Source organism: Crinia signifera, chromosome 9, assembly GCF_055691185.1.
Source record: "Crinia signifera chromosome 9, ASM5569118v1, whole genome shotgun sequence".
Classification (NCBI taxonomy): domain Eukaryota; kingdom Metazoa; phylum Chordata; class Amphibia; order Anura; family Myobatrachidae; genus Crinia; species Crinia signifera.
Genome location: NC_139225.1, coordinates 43,735,021 through 43,756,948, shown reverse-complemented (window position 1 = coordinate 43,756,948; position 21,928 = coordinate 43,735,021). Strand labels below are relative to the sequence as shown.

The window sequence follows — 21,928 nt, the reverse complement described above, 5'->3', positions numbered from 1 at the left end:
GGCGCTGTGAAACTTCACAAGTACCAAAAAAGCTGATGGTTTTCCTCATTATGGCAGAACAAACTTTTTTTTTTTTTGTTGGGGGGGGGGGGGGGGGCGGGGGGTAACAAGGTGACGGGACACTACACCCTTGAAGCTATTCAATGAAAGAAGAACAGGGATGGCCGTCGACAAACCATCGATTTTATCCTATAGCATAGATGGTGACCATCGATGGGCGCTCACAGTCTCGCCATCGATGGAAACTATTGGGACTAAGTAAAAACCGGACCCGGATAAGACACCGGAACGCCAGACCAGACATCAAACTCTGCATTCCGGAGCTTATAGTGTCTGGTCCGAGGGGTGTCCCATCCGGGGGGTGTCTTGTCCAGGCGGGTGCCTGTGATTGCTCACACCAGGGACATGGGGAAGGGGAGATTACAGCCTCCCCGTGTGGTCTGGAACGTTCCAGTTTTTATTACACCCCCGGACCATGCGGTGAGGCTGTATTCTCCCCCCTCTCCTCTCCCAGGTGACAGGTGCGAGAGCAGCCCCATCAGATGGAGCACCCCCGGACAGGACACCCCCGGACCGGATACTACAAGCTCCGGAATGCAGAGTTTGATGTCCAGTCCGGCATTCCGGTATCTCATCCGATTCCGGATTTTACCCATACCCGAAACTATTGATGACAGACCCCGCGGAAGATGGCTATCCCGACACCTAAGGACACCAACTACAATACAGTCTATAACCTCTGCTAACCAGCTGGCCACACTCCTCGGCCAATCACAGTCATCGCCACCTGCCATTGGCTAGTTGCTCACACATCTGCCGTTAGGTGAGGGCAGGGACGTGGGCGAGGCTACGGAAGCTCCACCGCTAGAGCCCCCGCTGACTGCCACGCACACTTCCGGTGTCCGCAGTTTCTGTCTGCTTCGAAATGGTGAGCGCCTGCATGGGAGCTTTGTAGTGCATCGGGGAACCCGTCACTGGCTGCTGCCCGTCCTGCCAGGAACCTTGAACTAGTCACATCGCCCCGTGTTCCAGGTATCTTGTTGTCATACTACTACGGGGGTACTCGCAGGGCATGCTGGGGGACGTGACTCCATGTGCATAGCAGCTGCGGAAGAGACAGTAATTGCTGAGACTGGACACACAAACTTTCAGCAGCTTTCCACTAATGGGAACATTACATGTAATATTGCTTATTATTGGCCAGCAGTGTTTCCTGTAGATCAGGCATGGGCAACCTGTGGCACCATTTTAACATTCCCTAATAGCAAAACTGTGGCAATGCATTCTGGGACTTGTAGTTTCACAACAGCTGGACAGCCACAGATTTGCCCATGCCTGCTGTAGACAGTGTTGTTAGTGGGCCTTTATTCAGAAATGTGTGCAGTGTTGATGCTCATTCAGTCATCCATCTGCATGTGTGTCGCAGCTCAGACACCAAGGTACCTCTACAAAGCAGCTCTCAGTGAAGGTTTATTAGCAGAGCGAGTGACCAAGACCATTTGGGGGAACTTACAAGGGGAGGGGTAACGCCTACAAGTGTGATCCTGTGCACAGAAAACATGCCACCAGCATCTTACTTCCCACATCATTTCCAAATGGCAATAGGGATTCTTAGATGGTGGATTATTGGAGAATCTGCAAAAACCGCTGCTGGTCTGTACGCAGTTGCTGAAGTTTGCTAGGCTGCTGGCAGCGTCTATGCATGTGCTTGTCTTCGTACAGTACATCTGCTGCGTATGGAATTGCAGCTGCAAATGCATAAGCCCTCATATCATTCATGTGTTTGATATGTGTAAGGGTAAGCTATAACCATATAGTAACTTAAACGTAGTGTGATCAATATAAAGACATAATTCCCCCAAATCTGACTAGAGGCTGTGACATTGTCTGATCAAGTTATTTACAAATTTGTTTTCCTTTTATTTAAGGGGTGAGATGGAGGCGGAGCCAGGAACCGCTGCGCAATCGGACAAAGAAAAAGACATAAAGACTCACTTTAAAGTTACCAGATTTATTATGGAAACAGGTGAGCTTTTTAGTATGCGTTACAGCAGGGCATATTTCAATTTGTCATGGGCAGTGTCTTAAATGGGTATAGGTTCGTTGGGTCAACACATATAAGGTCGACATCTAATGCGACTCTAAGGTCGCATTAGATCGACATGGGTTTTTCACTTTTTTTTATTTATTTTTTATTTTTGTGCAGACAGGTGGTATTTCATGCCCTACCGTCCAATAGGACGCGGAGGGAGAATAGAATAGTGTGTCTATGTTGACATTTGGGGGAAAAAAACCCAACCTAGCCATACCTAATGCTTGTGTTGACTTAAGCATGTTGACCTTCAGTGGTCAACCCAATACATGTTGCCCTAATATTGGTAGACCCATACCTTTTGGCCAAATCCACTTCACATGAGCTATAATGAAATTGCAGTTTATTGTATGTGGCCGCTGCAGTACTCTTTCCTTTTTCGTGACCTAGCCAGACGTGTCCAGATACACCTATCCTGTCAGATAGCCACACTTGATGTGGCATGTATCTAGCCTTAGACATTTTTTTTTTTTTTTACCAGATACATGTATCATTTGCATTGCTATTTCAGCAAAATTCTAATGCTTGGGTACCCTGATGGCCTGATATACACAAGCTGTTTGGGGACTCGAATGCTAGCTTGCAAAAGCTTGAGGTCCGATAAAAGACGAAGCACAACATATCATCCCTGTAAATACAAAACTCATATGTTGGGTGGTGAATGCTAACCCTTTGAGTGCCAACGTTGCTGTAAGACAGGCATGTCCAACGTTGGCCCTCCAGATGCTGTGAAACTACACATCCCAGCATGCTTTGCCACAGTTTTGCTATTAGAGAATGCTAAAACTATTGCAAAGCATGCTGGGATGTGTAGTTTCACAACATCTGGAGGGCCAACGTTGGACATGCCTGCTGTAAGAGATCTCAAAATATCTGCTGAAAATGCCAACGTCGCACACAGCGACTGTTCTTGTTTTGGGTGCGATATTTAATTTTCAATGAATTGACTTGGCTGTATTTATTTATACTAATAGAACAGTCACTGTGGGGGAAAATGGCACTTTTATTTTTAGCGGATATTTTTTGATGATCTCACAGCATCGTGGGTACTCAAAGGTTTAATGTAAGACAGCACTCAAAAGAATGGTGCCGTATTCAAATTTTCATATTTTTTAATTTGCTGGAATGTCAGCTTACGCCCATCCCTCCCCAATGGGGGTGGTGAGCTAAAACCCGCAAAGTCACCCGACTGAGCTCTAAAAAAAAAAGGTCTTTTTTCAGTCACAATGCGTTTGGTCGGATTTAAACGCTATGAACGGCATAACCTGACCTTAAAGAGCGCGGTATGCATGCAACAAATCAGTTGCATATAACCCCGTTGCTTTCATGAGCGATCAGAGAGATCAGGTATTATATGACAATTGAATAGGGCCCATAGTGTCCATAATTAGCACTCATTATCCTGTTTACTGTAATGCCTTGTTTTGCAGGTGTTAAGCTGGGAATGCAGTCCATCCCGATAGCCACAGCTTGTACTATTTATCACAAGTTCTTCCACGAGACTAGACTAGATGACTATGACCCATATCTTGTAGCCATGTCTGCAATTTACTTGGCTGGGAAGGTAGAGGAACAGCATCTGCGAACCAGGGACATCATTAATGTCTGTCACAGGTGAGAGCTACAGTAATAATACGCAATGGGTGTGACCTATGAGCAGCTATCCATATTTATGGCCTTATTCAGAGTCTGACACATGAGCGATTTGGTCGCAGCTTCGGTGGACATGATCATAATACAACTGTGTTGTACTTTAGATATATCCCATATTTTAACCCCTTCACGACATTTGACGTATATATACGTCATGGCCGGGAAGTACTTCCCGACACATGACGTATATATACGTCATGACTTTAAACTGTCACTGCGTCTAGAGACGCAGTGACAGAGGGACGATGTCTGCTGTCCCTGACAGCAGACATGTCCCTGCATGCCCAGGGGGGGCTGCGATGCCGCCCCCCCGTCGGCGATCGCTGTGATTGGCTGTTCAGTGTGAACAGCCATTCACAGCGTTTTCCTGTGTTACCAGCGAATCAGACGCTCGGTAACACAGGTGTCAATCACCACCGGGCGTCAGGGGGCATGAGGGGGTCATCGGTGACGATGACACCTCACCCCACCCCACCTGCCCCCAAGGCTGTGATTGGTCCGTGGGACCCACGGACCAATCACAGCCAAGGCGCGACATTTAAACTAACGGTGACTGCGCTGCAGACGCCATTCCGGTCTGGAATAGCGTGCAGAACGGTCACCGTGCCTGTCTGCCGTGATACCGACCTGATCCTTGCCTAATACTTACCTGATCCTTGCAAATACCTTACCTGATCACTTGATCACTGCTTGTAGCGTGCTGGACGCTTCCTGGATCTGACTTCCTGAGACTTCCTGCTGCTGCTGCAGTGTGATAGAGAGAGAGAGAGATAGAGAGAGATAGAGAGATAGTGACAGAGAGAGCTATATTTTGTGTCTGCTACCCCCCCTTTTTGGGGGTGCAGGGGTTTTATTTTATATATATAACTGTCAGTGCTGCTGCAGTGTCATAGAGTGATAGTGAGAGATAGTGAGAGATAGTGAGAGATAGTGAGAGATAGTGAGAGATAGTGAGAGATAGTGAGAGATAGTGAGAGTGCTGCTGCAGTGTGATAGAGAGAGAGAGAGATAGAGAGAGATAGAGAGATAGTGACAGAGAGAGCTATATTTTGTGTCTGCTACCCCCCCTTTTTGGGGGTGCAGGGGTTTTATTTTATATATATAACTGTCAGTGCTGCTGCAGTGTCATAGAGTGATAGTGAGAGATAGTGAGAGATAGTGAGAGATAGTGAGAGATAGTGAGAGATAGTGAGAGATAGTGAGAGATAGAGAGAGATAGAGAGAGATAGTGACAGAGAGTGATAGAGAGTGTATATTTTGTGTCTGCTACCCCCCCTTTTTGGGGGTGCAGGGGTTTAAATAACTGTCAGTGCTGCTGCTGCAGTGTCATACAGTGATAGATAGTGATAGATAGTGATAGATAGTGATAGATAGTGATAGATAGTGATAGATAGTGAGAGGTAGAGAGATAGAGAGATTTGTGTCTGCTACCCCCCCTTTTTGGGGGTGCAGGGGTTTTATTTTATATATATAACTGTCAGTGCTGCTGCAGTGTCATAGAGTGATAGATAGTGATAGATAGTGATAGATAGTGATAGATAGTGATAGATAGTGATAGATAGTGATAGATAGTGATAGATAGTGAGAGATAGTGAGAGATAGAGAGAGATAGTGACAGAGAGTGATAGAGTGTATATTTTGTGTCTGCTACCCCCGCCTTTTGTGCTGATCACTATATCTGAGGTGATCAGCAAGTTTTTGGGGGCGCAGAGGTTTTTTTTTTTTTTATATATACCTGTCAGTTGCTGCCAGTTGCACTGTCAGTTGCACCAAAGGTTGTGCACCTGCTGCCCCTCACTGGTAATCAGTGTCGCATCACTGATCACCTTTTTTTTTTTTTGTGGGTGCTGTGTGGTCTTTTTTTATTTTTTTTTTACACACACTGTGATTTTGTGGGTGTCCTGTGGCCACTGTGCGCTGATCAGTGACGTACATCACTGATCAGCTTTTTCGGCACAGGGTTGATCTATTTTTTTTTTTTTTTTTTTGATCAAATTCCTGTTGCCTTTGAGCGCTGTTCAGTGACGGACGTTACTGACCAACATCTGTGCTCAATTTTTGGCGCAGGACCTTTTTTTTTGTTTTTTTTAACCCCTTCAATTTTTTTTTTTTTTAACCCCTTCCATTTTTTTTTTTTTTTTGTATAAAGTATTTTTTTTTTTCTGCACTACATACACACTACACACTACATACCCCCCGGGTTGAAATAAAGTTTGTACCCCCCCCTACACTATACACGTGTTGAAACATTTCACTACCAGTAACACAAAAATAAAAATGGCATCCCAAATGTCATCCCAAATGTCATCCCAGTCATCCAGAAGAATGTATTCAGTGGAGGAGGCATATGCCATGCTTGCCTCTGACACAGCCAGTGATGCAAGCGGGGAATTTGAAGGATTCGTCTTAAGCTCCTCTTCCTCCTCCGGTGATGAGGGACCCCCTCAAAGACGCCCCCCGTAGATCAGCTGAGACCCCCCCCCCCCCCCAATAATTGATCTAGTATGGACCCCACCACCAGACAATTTTGAGCCCCAGGTTCCTGAGTTTTTGGCCATGCCAGGAATCCAATTTGATTCCACAGGTCTCAGAGAAATTGACTTTTTCAAATTATTTTTCTCTGATGATTTTATAAATTTAATGGTGGACCAAACTAATTTATATGCCCAGCAGTTTATTGCTCAAAACCCCACGTCATCATTTGCAAGGTGGACCCCTGTAGATGCAGTAGAGATGATGACGTTTTGGGGTCTGGTGCTTCATATGGGCATAGTAAAAAAGCCACAAATTAGGCAATATTGGAGTACAGATGTTCTGTACAGCACCCCATTTTACCGTATGGCCATGACTCGGACTCGTTTTGAGGCAATCCATAAATTTATACATTACACTGATAATGCACAGTGCCCACCCAGAGATGATCCCACCTTTGACAGGCTATTCAAAGTCAGGCCGGTCATTGATCATTTCAGTGCCAAATTTGCAGAGCTATACATCTCTGATAAATGTATTAGTATCGACGAGTCCCTTATACATTTTAAAGGAAGGGTTAAATTCCGCCAGTACCTTCCCAGTAAGAGGGCAAGGTATGGCATAAAAATGTATAAGCTGTGTGAAAGCACCACAGGGTACACCCACAAGTTTAGGGTATATGAAGGGAAGGATTCAAGAATTGAACCGCCAGAATGCCCCCCCTCCCTCGTAGGTGTTAGTGGAAAAATTGTCTGGGATTTAGTGCACCCCTTCCTGGATAAAGGTTATCACCTCTATGTGGATAACTTTTACACCAGCATCCCCCTGTTTAAGGCCCTTGGTTCAAGAGGTACAGCAGCTTGTGGTACTGTGCGCAAGAACCAAAGAGGCCTCCCCAAAACGCACATTGCCCAAGTACTAAGAAGGGGTGAAAGCAGGGGAATATGCACCGAAAATATGTTGTTGGTCAAATATAAGGACAAGAGGGATGTCCTTATACTGACAACAATTCATGGAGACAGTACCACCTCCATCCCTGTACGAGGTACCAGTACCCACACCTCAAAACCAAATTGTATCCTAGATTACAATAAGTACATGGGCGGAGTGGATCTTTCAGATCAGGTACTGAAGCCGTACAGTGCCCTGCGGAAAACAAATATCTGGTACAAGAAGCTGGCCGTGTATATCATCCAGATGGCACTGTATAACGCTTACGTGCTATTCCGTTCTACCGGCCAGAGGGGGACATTTATGCACTTTCAAGAGGAAGTCATAAAGGGCCTAGTATTTGGGAACCAGCAGGCAGAGGGCCCCAGTACTTCTAGTACTGGCCCCCGTATTGTACCAGGGCAGCATTTTCCCAACGAAATCCCCTCCACTGCAAGAAAGGGCAGGACACAAAAAAGGTGCAAAGTTTGCTATAAAAAGGGAATAAGAAAGGAAACTATTTTCCACTGTGAAACTTGCCCCGACAAACCCGGCCTATGTATAAAGGAGTGTTTCAAAATATACCACACATCTATGGATTATTAGGTTCATCATTTCACCGTGCTTCGGGGGTCTTGCTAATGCCACATAGCACCCACCATTCATTCCACCAGAATCTGAGCTGCAAAATCCAAAAATCACTCCTTCCCTTCTGAGTCCTGCCATGCACCCAACTGGTATTTTTTGGTCACATGTGAGGCATTGCCGTACTCGGGAGAAATTGGGGCACAGACTTTGGGGTGCTTTGTCTCCTTCATTCCTTGTGAAAATGAAAAATTTTGAGCCAGAACTGCATTTTTGTGTAAAAAAAATGTAATTTTTCATTTTCACAGCCCAGTTGTACCACAATTGGTGAAACCCCTGGGGGTTTGAAATGTACACTATACCCCTAGATGAATTCCCTGAGGGGTGTACTTTGCAAAATGGGGTGACTTGTGGGGGGGTTCCACTGTATTGGTGCAACATAGCACCCACCATTCATTCCACCAAAATCTGTGCTGCAAAATCCAAAAAACACTCCTTCCCTTCTGAGTCCTGCCATGCACCCAACTGGTATTTTTTGGTCACATGTGAGGCATTGCCGTACTCGGGAGAAATTGGGGCACAGATTTTGGGGTGCTTTTTCTCCTTCATACCTTGTGAAAATGAAAAATTTTGAGCCAGAACTGCATGTTTGTGTAAAAAAATTTAATTTTCCATTTTCACATCCCAGTTGTACCAAAATTGGTGAAACCCCTGGGGGTTTGAAATGTACACTATACCCCTAGATGAATTCCCTGAGGGGTGTAGATTGCAAAATGGGGTGACTTGTGGGGGGGGTTCCTAACTTTTAGCACTTATGGTGCCTAGAAACCTACATGGTGCCTAAAAAAAAATCTCATAAAAAGGAGGCTCCAAAATCAAGTAGGTGCTCCTTCTATTATGAAGCCTGTGGTTTGGTCAACGTGCACACTAGGGCCACATATAGGATATTTTTGAAAACAAAAGAATTGGGGGAATCAATTTTTAGTCACATTTCTCTAGTAAAATCTACTGTATTCGTTAGAAAAATGTATTAAATTTGAAACTCTGCAAAAAAAAAGAAATTTTGAAATTTCACCTACACTTTGTTTTAATTCCTGTGAAACACCTAAAGGGTTAACAAACTTCCAAAATGCTGTTTTGAATACTGTGAGGGGTGCAGTTTTTGAAATGGCATCATTTATGGGGGTGTCTCACATACAAGTCCCTCAAAGTCACATCAGAACTGAACTGGTCCCTAAAAAAATCAGTGTTTGAAATTTTCTTGAAAATTTGAGAATTTGCTATTCATGTTGTAAGCCTCCTAGTGTCCAAAAAAATTAAAAGGAAGTTGAAATAATGATGGAAACATAAAGTAGACATATGGTCTATGTTAGTTATTAACTATTTTGAGTGGTATGATTATTTGTCTCACAAGCAGAAAATTTAACATTTTGCAAATTGCTAAATTTTCCATTTTTTTCACGATATTTTGGTATTTTTCACAAAAAAACACAGACTGTATCGACCCAAATTTACCACTAACTTGAAGTACAATGTGTCACGAGAAAACAATCTCAAAATCACTGGGATAAGTAAAAGCAAAAAAAAGTTATCCCCACTTAAGTGAGACATGTCAGATTTGAAAAAAAGGGCTCTGTCATGAAGGCACAAACTGGCTCTGTCATGAAGGGGTTAAAGCTTAAATTTATTTTCCAAACTCATATTTGGTACACGCTCCCCCTACCTACAGCAGGACTTCCCTGGAGTCCCGCTCCCCCTACCTACAGCAGGACTTCCCTGGAGTCCCTACTTAATTTATCAGGCACCTGTCACGCTCTGTATTGGTCAGGTACTGGTTAGTGTCTGGCGCTTAGACGAAATGTAATAGGGTGCGATTTTTTTTTTTTTTTTTTTTTGCAAGAAAAAAAAATGCATTTTGTTCTTGCCGTCCCTATGATTCACAACCATTCAAGATATCCGCTAAAAAGCCGGCGTTGCTCACATTTGTTAAATAATTTTTATTTTGTTCTTTTTTTAACACCATTTGCTATATAAGGTAAACCTAACAGGTCATTGTGATGAATAACCATGTCTGCTTGGCAATTTTGACAAACTCACTTGGCACTCAAAGGGTTAAGGTCTGAAGCCGTGCGGTGTATTCACTGGTTACCATTGTCCTGGCATAAGACAGTCCTGGACATTATGGAAACTGGTGTAAAGGAATAAAGATGTTCCTCCCATAGAACGAAGGTACTGGTTCGGACCTGTTCCCACAGGTCCGAATTCGGCCCCATCCCGATGGTGGGGGTAGACGCATTCACTAGTATGTGCATGTGTAAACCCCCCCCCCCCCCCACAGTGGGCGCCTTCGGAAAACTTTACACTCTCAAGGCGCTCGCTGCTTGAGTGACAAGCAGGCAGTGCCCACACAAACGGTCACATGACATCGGTGCCTGTCCAGAATTTTGCGGGAAGTAGCTGTTTGAAAAGTAAGTATAGGCCTACTTAACATAGCCGCATGCAAGCAGATGTGTAAGCGTACACATCCGCTCGCATGTTAGTGCGGGTATTCGATTGGGGGGGGCGGGTGCATGCAGAGGGGCGGAGTTAACCTAGCGAGCAGATCTAAATTACCCCATAAATCAAAACGAGTTCCCTATTCCAGGGTAGTCTAGGTGAGAGGAAAGTTCTGGTTGCTGCGGGAATAGTAACGTTTACCCTTACATCACTTTTTCATAAATATTCTTCCTTTTCTCTGAATTGTTTTTCAGTGTACAAACTGCTGCTCTGTTGCCAGCGCGATTCCAGGAAAATGTTCTTGGCAGGCGGATCTGTCACTGTAAAACCAAAGTGTGACTTACTCATCCCATCACTTGTTTTTCTGTGCTCCATGTGCAGGTACCTGAACCCAGGAAGCGAGCCACTGGAAGTGGATTCCAAGTTCTGGGAGCTCCGTGACAGCATCGTGCAGTGTGAATTACTAATGCTCAGGCTGTTACATTTCCGTGTATCCTTCAGCCATCCACATAAAGTGAGTGATTCACAGCAATCCTAGCACTGCAAAATCATGACTCTGCTGCTACCATGTAGAGTGCAAGTGCAGCTCATCCAATGGCAACTTACTTCCATGCCCAACCCTTTCCTCTACATTAGTGAATGTAGCATACATGGTTGCCAAACCATGTAGACATCATAGGCTAACTGTAATAGTAGTGGGTGATTTCATGGAAGGCTATGATTATTGCTTGTAACCAATAGATGTTTATCCAACCTTATTTTAAAGGCATTTATTGTGTCTCCTGATGCCACATCTCCAGGAAGAGTTCCATAGTTTGGCTGCCCTTCCTTTAAAAAAAAAAAAAAAAAAAAAGTTTTCTTCTAAGGGAATGAAATCTTATTTCCTCTAATCTAAACTTGAGTCCTTCCTTACAGTAAAAAAGTAAGGAATGTATGTGTCTAGTGTCCGTGAGTCTCCGAAACACTGCCATCTTCTGGCAGATAGTGGAACTACATCTTTCTCACGCATGTACAAACACAGAAGGTAACAGACTAGATTTCAAAGCTTTTGCTTCAAGCAGGCTTACTAATTGAGGGGTAGGTGTATGAAGCAGCAATAAGGGAGAAGTAATAAGGGGCCCGCTACTTTATCACTGGCCAATCAGCTCCTGACTGTCCCTTTTTAAATCCAGCTTGTAACTTAACATTCAGGAGCTGATTGGGAGGTGATAAAGTACAAGGCATTTTATCACTTCTCCCATATCACTGCTTCATACATCCACCCCTTAGTTATAATTACTGTAGTTACTGATTAAAGAGTGTGCATCTTTCCCTACAGTCCACGATCTTACACAGCAGATTCCATATGGTCCTACTAACCTACTAAGCAGCGGTTTGCCCATTTGAAGGATATTGGAGTACCTGGAGGAGATCCTTGTGAGCATGGGTAGAACAAAAAAGCTCCAAGCAGATAAGTCCCCCAGTCAGACTTGAACCCATTATTCTAACAAGGCAGTAATGCTAACCACTGCTGCCAAAATACCGGGTCGGTATCCTAACTGTGCCTGATGCCTCAGACATGGATGGGCTGCTCTCGTACATATTCGTCCAGCTCTCCGAATGCGTGTAGGTGATGAGTACCTACGCATTACTGTATATCTGGTAGCAGTGTAGTTCAGCTTTTGTACTGTTTGAATAGTTAATGATTTTTGTGTGTTTCTTCCTTGCAGTATTTGCTACATTACCTCGTTTCTTTAAAGAACTGGATGAATCGGCATAGCTGGGAGCGCAACCCTGTTGCTACGGCTTCTTGGGCTCTTCTCAGGGACAGCTACCATGGGGACATATGCCTCCGATATGAGGCACAGCACATTGCCGTAGCTGTGCTATACTTCGCTTTGCAGTGCTATGGGGTAGAAGTGCCTGGCAACGAGAGTGCGGAGAACCAGTGGTGGAAGGTAAGGCCTATTTAGCTGCTGTTAACCATCAATTACTGAAGGTTGAGATTAAATACAATATATTGAAATGTACGGGAAGAGGGGAGGTGGGAGATGGATCAGAGCACAGGTGATTTATAGTAAGTTCAGTAGGTATAGGTGTGTATCGAAGAATCCACAATTCGAGATAGTATAAGAGGCCTGTTTAAAGGGATCTCACCAAATGAGTAGCGTGGAGGTGCACCCTAGAGAGTAATTGTATATGCAAGAAAAGGAAGAAAAAGACTCTCTCTTTGTCTGGGGCACTCTTTAATAGTGATTACAATTCTGTAATCAAAAAGGTTTGTAGAAATATATCAAGAGATATTGTCGATAAGCGGTAAGTAGCAACACAAGTTATGTGGGATGATATAGACGGATATATCGTGGAGCCAGGGTCACTGGGATAGGGTAGGCTGATATGGGTGCTAGTAACACTTGGAGGGGGGGGGGGGGGGGGGGTGGATTGATCCAACCCAGGGTCTGGTATTGGTTAAAATTTAACTTTTATTTAGTCTTGTTAAAATAAACACTAGACAAAAACGTTTTTTAGGCGCTCACACACAAACATATAACATATATGTATATATAGAGAAAGTCACACTAACTCGTATGTGCCCCGTGGGCATAAAATCCCCTGGTTCAGCAACACCGTGTGTCTTGGCTCAAGAGGATAAGTAGGAGTCACGGGTATGAGAATTCTAGAAAATGTCTCTCAGTAGTGAGCCTATGAGATAGGACGAAGTAAGTGTGGCCCCACCCACAGCCCAGGTGGTAGTACCCCCCAACACAAGTTTATCTGTCTGTGGGTATTGAGTCCTTTGTCCTGGGCAGAAGAGAAAGTGGTGGGTTAGAAGGGGTCGCCTACGTGTTGCTAAATCGGGATGCTATCTATTAAAATTTACTAGGATCCACTTAGTCAGAACCACAGACAGTCTGTTAGAGAGTAAAGGTATAGTGGATGTCCCTTTTAGATCAATACATGAAATTCCACCACAGTAAACAGAATGTATCAAGTATTGCTAGAACAGTTAATATTTCAACATTGTATCTGAGGGGTAGCAATCCCTCTGCAGAGTTTGTCTGTTCTGAAGAAAAGTAGAATGTGGGCTGACAAATGGCCCTCCTAGTTTATTTGCCAAAAAGGGAAAATATAAATTTAATGATAGTGAGATTCCGCAGGCTCTGGAATCTGATTTTTTGAGGACACTTTCCAGTGCCTAATGCTGTGGACTGTTGAGTGCACTTGTTTTAAACAGTACTTCTAGTATTCTTTGCAACAATCCATGAAAGTGTCATTCATCAACAATATGCTTGCCATCAGGCCGGCAGTCCCATATGCTTTTGACAGTCTATAAGGGTGCCTGTTGTCAACAGTGTGCTTATCGGCAGGCCGACAATAAAGTGTATCTCTTCAGTGAAGACAGGCTTTAGTTCGGCTCACGGCTGGCCTATAGAATACTGTATATAAGTTAACACAGTCTACCCGCCACCATGTCGGCAGTTACATATATGCTCGCACCAAAGATAGGTGTTAATACAGATAGCAAATAGTACATGAAAATGGGTTGATCTGTGCTGTAACAATCTCTTATAGATAGCTGTTAAACAGAATACTTATCGTTTAGACCAGACAGAAAGTACTGATATCAATCAAAGACTTGGTGCTGTTTTTTGCAAACAGCTGTAGTGTCGACATTCAGTGCTATGTCGTCATTAAAGTCTGCTTCAGTGCCGGCAAACCCTTTAGTATAAATGATATGTAAATGGTCAGGTCTATGCTGATACAGTCTACCTGTCACCAAGTCGGCAGTTGCATGTACACTTGCAATAAGGATAGGTATTGACTCAGTTTTGCCGACAGCTGTGGTGTCGACATTGAATGCTATATTGTCAATGTGGTCTGATTCAGTACAGACCAATCTTCTAGTATTAGTGATATGTAAACTGTAAGTCGGCAGTCTAGATGGGAGTTATTGAATGGCAATTAATATTTTTCATTAGCGGCTTAGGTACTGCTTGTGTGCACAGGTGTATAAGTCACAAATGCTGGAAATAGTACAAATGTTCCCGCAAGGTGGTTGGATAGGGATTGGGGATATTAGGGTAGGGGATGGGGGATATTAGGGTAGGGGATGGGGGAGGGAGTTTTGAACACAAGGAAAAAAGGGAAAGGAAAATGACGGCCAGATGGGGGTAAGGGTCTGACTGTATCCAAAGGGTGTGAGTGATCCCACCGACTTTATATACCCTTAACAATGGTAGGATAGTCTGGTTTGAGGATTAGAAAGTCTCCTTTCACCTCTGGCAGGCTGCCCTTTTCCAATTGTCAGCTGCCACCTAATAGTAGTGGGCTCTTGTGGGTATTGTGGGGGAAGGACCCTGCCCAGTATGGAGTCAGAAAGAGAGGAAAAATCAGTGTTACCCCTTGGTGCAGAAGCGGCTGCTGCCCACCTATCTATACCTATCACTCGGGGTGGAATACTGTATGGAGCTAGGAGAGGTCACCCTTCTCCTATCATACCTTCATACGCCCCAAGCCAGCTGCCATCATTTCATTGGTGGGCTTTTAGAGGTATGGTGGGTGAGCGGGCTTATTGACACACTATAAGGGATTTACTACACCAATAGGATAAGTGTAGATGAGGAAAGACGGGTTATGGGGAGGAAGACGGAGGGTAGCAGGTTGGAGGTGAGAGGGAGAACCAGGGAGGAAGGGAGGTTGAGGAAATGCGGGTGAGCGGGTACCTGTGTATGCACGCTGTGCACTGAGCGGCAATGTGACAGTCCCGTCGGGAAGACTGTGGCTACAGCGGCTGTGTGCGTCTCCACGGTCGTCGCGTGGAGAGGGCTGTAAGTGCTGAGGCTGGTGCGGCTGTCAGTGTCAGAAGCGCTGGGTAGCGCTGAAGCCGGTCTGTAGAGCGGCTACTGCTGCGGCTGATGCGGCAAGGCAGGGAGGCGCACAGTATCGGCGTCACTCCCACTGGAAACCAACGATCGTTTCACCTATCTGGCTTCTTCAGGGTTAAGGTGTGTGATCTCCAACCTGCTACCCTCCGTCTTCCTCCCCATAACCCGTCTTTCCTCATCTACACTTATCCTATTGGTGTAGTAAATCCCTTATAGTGTGTCAATAAGCCCGCTCACCCACCATACCTCTAAAAGCCCACCAATGAAATGATGGCAGCTGGCTTGGGGCGTATGAAGGTATGATAGGAGAAGGGTGACCTCTCCTAGCTCCATACAGTATTCCACCCCGAGTGATAGGTATAGATAGGTGGGCAGCAGCCGCTTCTGCACCAAGGGGTAACACTGATTTTTCCTCTCTTTCTGACTCCATACTGGGCAGGGTCCTTCCCCCACAATACCCACAAGAGCCCACTACTATTAGGTGGCAGCTGACAATTGGAAAAGGGCAGCCTGCCAGAGGTGAAAGGAGACTTTCTAATCCTCAAACCAGACTATCCTACCATTGTTAAGGGTATATAAAGTCGGTGGGATCACTCACACCCTTTGGATACAGTCAGACCCTTACCCCCATCTGGCCGTCATTTTCCTTTCCCTTTTTTCCTTGTGTTCAAAACTCCCTCCCCCATCCCCTACCCTAATATCCCCAATCCCTATCCAACCACCTTGCGGGAACATTTGTACTATTTCCAGCATTTGTGACTTATACACCTGTGCACACAAGCAGTACCTAAGCCGCTAATGAAAAATATTAATTGCCATTCAATAACTCCCATCTAGACTGCCGACTTACAGTTTACATATCACTAATACTAGAAGATTGGTCTGTACTGAATCAGACCACATTGACAATATAGCATTCAATGTCGACACCACAGCTGTCGGCAAAACTGAGTCAATACCTATCCTTATTGCAAGTGTACATGCAACTGCCGACTTGGTGACAGGTAGACTGTATCAGCATAGACCTGACCATTTACATATCATTTATACTAAAGGGTTTGCCGGCACTGAAGCAGACTTTAATGACGACATAGCACTGAATGTCGACACTACAGCTGTTTGCAAAAAACAGCACCAAGTCTTTGATTGATATCAGTACTTTCTGTCTGGTCTAAACGATAAGTATTCTGTTTAACAGCTATCTATAAGAGATTGTTACAGCACAGATCAACCCATTTTCATGTACTATTTGCTATCTGTATTAACACCTATCTTTGGTGCGAGCATATATGTAACTGCCGACATGGTGGCGGGTAGACTGTGTTAACTTATATACAGTATTCTATAGGCCAGCCGTGAGCCGAACTAAAGCCTGTCTTCACTGAAGAGATACACTTTATTGTCGGCCTGCCGATAAGCACACTGTTGACAACAGGCACCCTTATAGACTGTCAAAAGCATATGGGACTGATGGCAAGCATATTGTTGATGAATGACACTTTCATGGATTGTTGCAAAGAATACTAGAAGTACTGTTTAAAACAAGTGCACTCAACAGTCCACAGCATTAGGCACTGGAAAGTGTCCTCAAAAAATCAGATTCCAGAGCCTGCGGAATCTCACTATCATTAAATGTATATTTTCCCTTTTTGGCAAATAAACTAGGAGGGCCATTTGTCAGCCCACATTCTACTTTTCTTCAGAACAGACAAACTCTGCAGAGGGATTGCTACCCCTCAGATACAATGTTGAAATATTAACTGTTCTAGCAATACTTGATACATTCTGTTTACTGTGGTGGAATTTCATGTATTGATCTAAAAGGGACATCCACTATACCTTTACTCTCTAACAGACTGTCTGTGGTTCTGACTAAGTGGATCCTAGTAAATTTTAATAGATAGCATCCCGATTTAGCAACACGTAGGCGACCCCTTCTAACCCACCACTTTCTCTTCTGCCCAGGACAAAGGACTCAATACCCACAGACAGATAAACTTGTGTTGGGGGGTACTACCACCTGGGCTGTGGGTGGGGCCACACTTACTTCGTCCTATCTCATAGGCTCACTACTGAGAGACATTTTCTAGAATTCTCATACCCGTGACTCATACTTATCCTCTTGAGCCAAGACACACGGTGTTGCTGAACCAGGGGATTTTATGCCCACGGGGCACATACGAGTTAGTGTGACTTTCTCTATATATACATACTCTATATATACATATATGTTATATGTTTGTGTGTGAGCGCCTAAAAAACGTTTTTGTCTAGTGTTTATTTTAACAAGACTAAATAAAAGTTAATTTTTAACCAATACCAGACCCTGGGTTGGATCAATCCACCCCCCCCCCCTCCAAGTGTTACTAGCACCCATATCAGCCTACCCTATCCCAGTGACACTGGCTCCACGATATATCCGTCTATATCATCCCACATAACTTGTGTTGCTACTTACCGCTTATCGACAATATCTCTTGATATATTTCTACAAACCTTTTTGATTACAGAATTGTAATCACTATTAAAGAGTGCCCCAGACAAAGAGAGAGTCTTTTTCTTCCTTTTCTTGTAAATACAATATATGTAAGCAAGACCCGAAGATCTACAGGGAAGCAAAGAGAATTTGTGGATGTACAGGATACAGGCGCAGATGGGGATACAGGCAGGCGCGGTCTGGGGAATGCTCGGGCGTGCAGGCAGGCGCGGTCTGGGGAATGCTCGGGCGTGCAGGCAGGCGCGGTCTGGGGAATGCTCGGGCGTGCAGGCAGGCGCGGTCTGGGGAATGCTCGGGCGTGCAGGCAGGCGCGGTCTGGGGAATGCTCGGGCGTGCAGGCAGGCGCGGTCTGGGGAATGCTCGGGCGTGCAGGCAGGCGCGGTCTGGGGAATGCTCGGGCGTGCAGGCGGTCTGGGGAATGCTCGGGCGTGCAGGCAGGCACAATCTGGGGAATGCTCGGGCGTGCAGGCAGGCGCGGTCTGGGGAATGCAGGCAAGAAAAGAGAAGTATAGGACTATATATAATGATAATATTGAAATAATTAGGGATTAGGAGTTCTGCTGATGCTGTTACATTGGTGATGAGAAGAATATGTGGGGCATAGGACACAGCTGATGCAACCAAATACATGTAGGCACAGAACTTATAACTGGAGAAGTCTTTTGCTCACAGCTGCTACAGCTGGTGAATAGCCATTTTGGGGGGGGGGATATTCCATCCCGGATTCTGACACTCTGCTTTGCCACAGTTGGAATCTGGGCCGTTTTTTGTTCCTTCCGTCATATACTCGATAGTCTGTATTTAATGTCCAGAAAGTCAACAAGAAACTGCTGCGGATTGTTGAAAAACGACCATGAATTTGACAATCCAAAACAAAACCGATCCGACTTGTTTTAAAGTCTTGTTTGGGAACCGCTGTACTTAGGTGTTAAGTAAATAAACAAGACTATGCAGCGCTGCAGGAGGGCAGATGTACCAAGTGCAATATTTGGGTGTCCAAACTGAGATCTGAATTGCAGTGTAAAAATAAAGCTGTCCGGTAATTGTGGGCCACATGCAGAATCCGTTAGTATTTTACACCGTACAGAACAAATATGACCCCCACAAATCTAAATCTCTTTGCACATGTTACATCTGCCCCACCTGCTGTGCAGCATGGTTTTACCCAAGTACTTGTTTTTGTTTTTTCTTTGCTTACAAACATAAATCGGGCCCCAAGCCTTCCAACATCACTCTATGAATCTGTCCCAGATAATCGCCAAAGGCTTTCACACAGGGGGTCTGCACATTCTGCAAGTATGCATATATCCGCAGACACCCCTCCCTTAGAGCAGAATTGGGTAATATGCGGCCGTCGTCCTTCTGTAAAATTACACATCATCCCACATCCCAGCATGCCTTGCCACAGTTGTGCTATTTGGCCATACAAAAATTGTTGGAGGAATGCTAGGCTTTGTAGTCCAATAGTAGTTGAGTGGTGGAAACTCCAAGTTTACTTTAAATGCTAGAATTAAGCCTGGGCAACAAATAATTAAGAACACTACTACAGCACCAATGTATACTTGGCATATTTACCTATAATAGCCTCTAATCATTTCTTTCTTTTCCCTTCTAGGTATTTAGTGAAGACCTTACAAGAGTCACAATTGATAACATAATATCTGAGCTGATACAGATATATACTGTAGACACTGAAATACCTTGACTGCACAGGGGTTCCTGGTCCTATGCCTTGGACCGAAGTGTACTATATGAAGGCCATTCTCCTCATTGGACTGGACATCAGAGGGATGCTTTTCCTGCAACAGGCATCTTCTGGTGATCTTTTTAGTATAGGTACATTCTAATCTACTGAGGAAAATACAGGGGTGTGTTTGGTCAGTGCTTTAGTGCTGTTATATAGGAACTGTACATGGATACCTGTGGCTTTAACCCATTGAGTACCAACATCTCTGCGAGAGATGTTCCAAGATATCCGCTAAAAATGCCAGCGTCGTTCACATGTGTTATATAAATTCAAATAAAAAATGTTGTGTTAAAAAAATAAAAATTATATTTCCTATGTATGGTAATCATTACAGGTCATTTATGATAAATAAAAATGTTAGTTTGCCAATTTTCACACTTATTTTGACAAATTCACTTGGCATTCAGTTAGTGGTTCATATTTACTCAGCTTTTAAAATCTCACTGATGTAATACAGAGCCACTCAAAAAATGGTGCCTGGATTTTAAACATTTAAAACATGCTAGCATATGACAATGTGATCCTTATTACTGTGACCATGTATTTTAACTGTTCTATAGATTGTAAGCTTGCAGCAGGGCCCTCCTACCTCCAAGTCTGTCTGTTGCCCAGTTTGTCTTATCACTGTCTACTATTGTAAAGCGCAACGGAATCTGCTGCGCTATATAAGAAACTGTAAATAAATAAATACAGCAAATCTGTGTGTGTATAATAAATAAATATATTTTATATAATTTTCTTTTGTGCAGTTTTTCTCTGTACTTTTACGTTCATTTAGCAACATAAAAAAATAGGATTTTACTGGTTTTTTTTTTTTTTTTTTTTTGCCCATTCACATTGCTTCTGGCCCGAAATTACTCTTGTCTTGTAGGGATGGCCATCATTGCCTTTGCCATAGATGGCAAAAGTTTAACTGTCCATCGATAGTGTATAAATATTCAATGGATGAACAACAATGTTTTACATATCGATGGTCATCCATTTCCTTTGATTGGTCTGTGGGCCAATCAAAATGCGGGGGCGGGGCTTTGCGTGTGCTGGGGGCGGGGCTATATTCCGTGTCCCGGCATCTTGGGGGGGGAAAGCAAAAACAAAACTATTCGTTTAAGCTTGACATTGATGGTGGGAAACCATCTGGTTCTCCTCCATCGATGTCAAAACTATTCAACATTGGCCATAAACCATCGATGATTTCTAATCGTCGATGGCCATCCCTACTGTCTTGTACAAAGTGTTGTAGATTAACTAAAGTTTCTAAAACAGACAACTGGTGGTGTTTCTTATAGCAACCAATCGTGTTGTGTCTATCATTTCTACAGATGGGGCAGGCCTCTTCTTTGCTGGCGAATCGCCAGAACGTCACCGCTGGCGATCCGCCAGCAGCCTGCCTCACCATTTGACTGAGACGCGCGTGCGCGTCTCAATCTCTGTCGGCGGGGCGATGGGAACCCTGTCCGTCTCCGCTTCAGGGAGACGGACAGGGTTAGGGGGGGTTCGGGCAGGCGGCGGGGACCCCGGGTGACCGCCGACAAGCCGGCGGTGACCCGGGGGAAGCACAGTCGGAAGGGGACGCACGCGCCTCTCGTGCGCGCGCATCCCCTTCTCGCTATAGAGATGGTGGTGGATGGAGGCTGGCGTCGCCATCCCCTGCAAAGATGGGACCTGCCCCATCTGTATATAGCATTCTAGAAAATTAATCTGATTGGTGGCTATGGGCAACATTACCAATTGTCTGTTTTATCATCTTTAGTAACTGCCCCAGTGTAGGAGAAGTCTGTATTTGTCAGAATACCACCTAGGAATGCACTATGATGCTATAGAGCAGGGGCGGCCAAACCGCTCCGAGATCTACCAACGGTCCACGTTTTCCAGGTTACCTAGCTGGTGCACAGCTGTAGTCATTACTAACTGTCACATTTTAAAACATGCTGCATTCATTCCTACTATAGATCCACAGGTTGCCTGGAAAACACGCACCGTTGGTAGATCTTGAGGACCGGTTTGGCAACCCCTGCTATAGAGGCATCAGAATAGTGCTGCAAGGCTGTCACTCCTTCTGTGTAAACAGATAAGCTGCATCGGACATGGACATATAGGCACAGCTATGTCCAAGGTAAAATATAGTTAACTTAAAAGCGGTTATATACCATAAGTGCACACTTATCTGTTGCAATGTGGACTAAAATTAGTTTGATGATAGAATATTAATTTCCTTGTTCAACAGTGGGAAGTACGCGCTTTTTAGTTTTGTTTTTCGTACTGCGTCCCCCTTTCATGACGAGCGCACAGAGCCTCTCTGCACTCTATTCTATATTCCCACCACACTGTAATGGATGGTAGTGTATGAAATACCACCTGTTGGCTCAAAGAAAAATGGGAAAAACTCATGTTGACCTTTTGACTGGTTCCCATTGTTGACCTAATGCTTGTGTTGATCTTCCAGCCCACACTCATTATTCGATACCAAACTTTTTGAATCACGGTGCCCTAAAGTATCAAATGTTTCTTATTGGAATACTTAAAGTACTAAATTAAGTAAATTGTGTTTTATATGTCATCCTTAAGGTCAGTTATGTGGTGATCGACAGGAT

At 44.4% G+C, this 21,928-nt stretch overlaps 1 protein-coding gene across 3 annotated transcripts; it reads left to right on the top strand.

Moving 5' to 3' along the window:
* Positions 1-840: 840 nt before the first annotated feature.
* CCNQ (cyclin Q) lies at positions 841-20,050 on the top strand. 3 transcript variants are annotated; one of them, XM_083159012.1, is made up of 6 exons: positions 841-1,032; positions 1,929-2,026; positions 3,523-3,706; positions 10,610-10,742; positions 11,938-12,165; positions 19,206-20,050. In XM_083159012.1, exons 2-6 carry the CDS (start codon positions 1,936-1,938, stop codon positions 19,293-19,295), a joined length of 726 nt encoding a protein of 241 aa, XP_083015138.1. In that variant the 5' UTR covers positions 841-1,032; positions 1,929-1,935; the 3' UTR covers positions 19,296-20,050. The 3 variants fall into 3 exon arrangements, with proteins under 3 accessions (XP_083015138.1, XP_083015139.1, XP_083015137.1); XM_083159013.1 differs by having other exon boundaries at positions 846-928; XM_083159011.1 differs by lacking the exon at positions 841-1,032 and adding an exon at positions 1,149-1,180.
* The last annotated feature ends 1,878 nt before the right edge of the window (positions 20,051-21,928 follow it).

What these genes read in the sequence shown, in the direction of transcription:
- CCNQ (XM_083159011.1), top strand. An exon ending in CAGATTTATTATGGAAACAG is followed by an intron (nt 2,027 to 3,522) that starts GTGAGCTTTTTA and finishes CTTGTTTTGCAG; the next exon opens with GTGTTAAGCTGGGAATGCAG. An exon ending in ATCATTAATGTCTGTCACAG is followed by an intron (nt 3,707 to 10,609) that starts GTGAGAGCTACA and finishes CTCCATGTGCAG; the next exon opens with GTACCTGAACCCAGGAAGCG.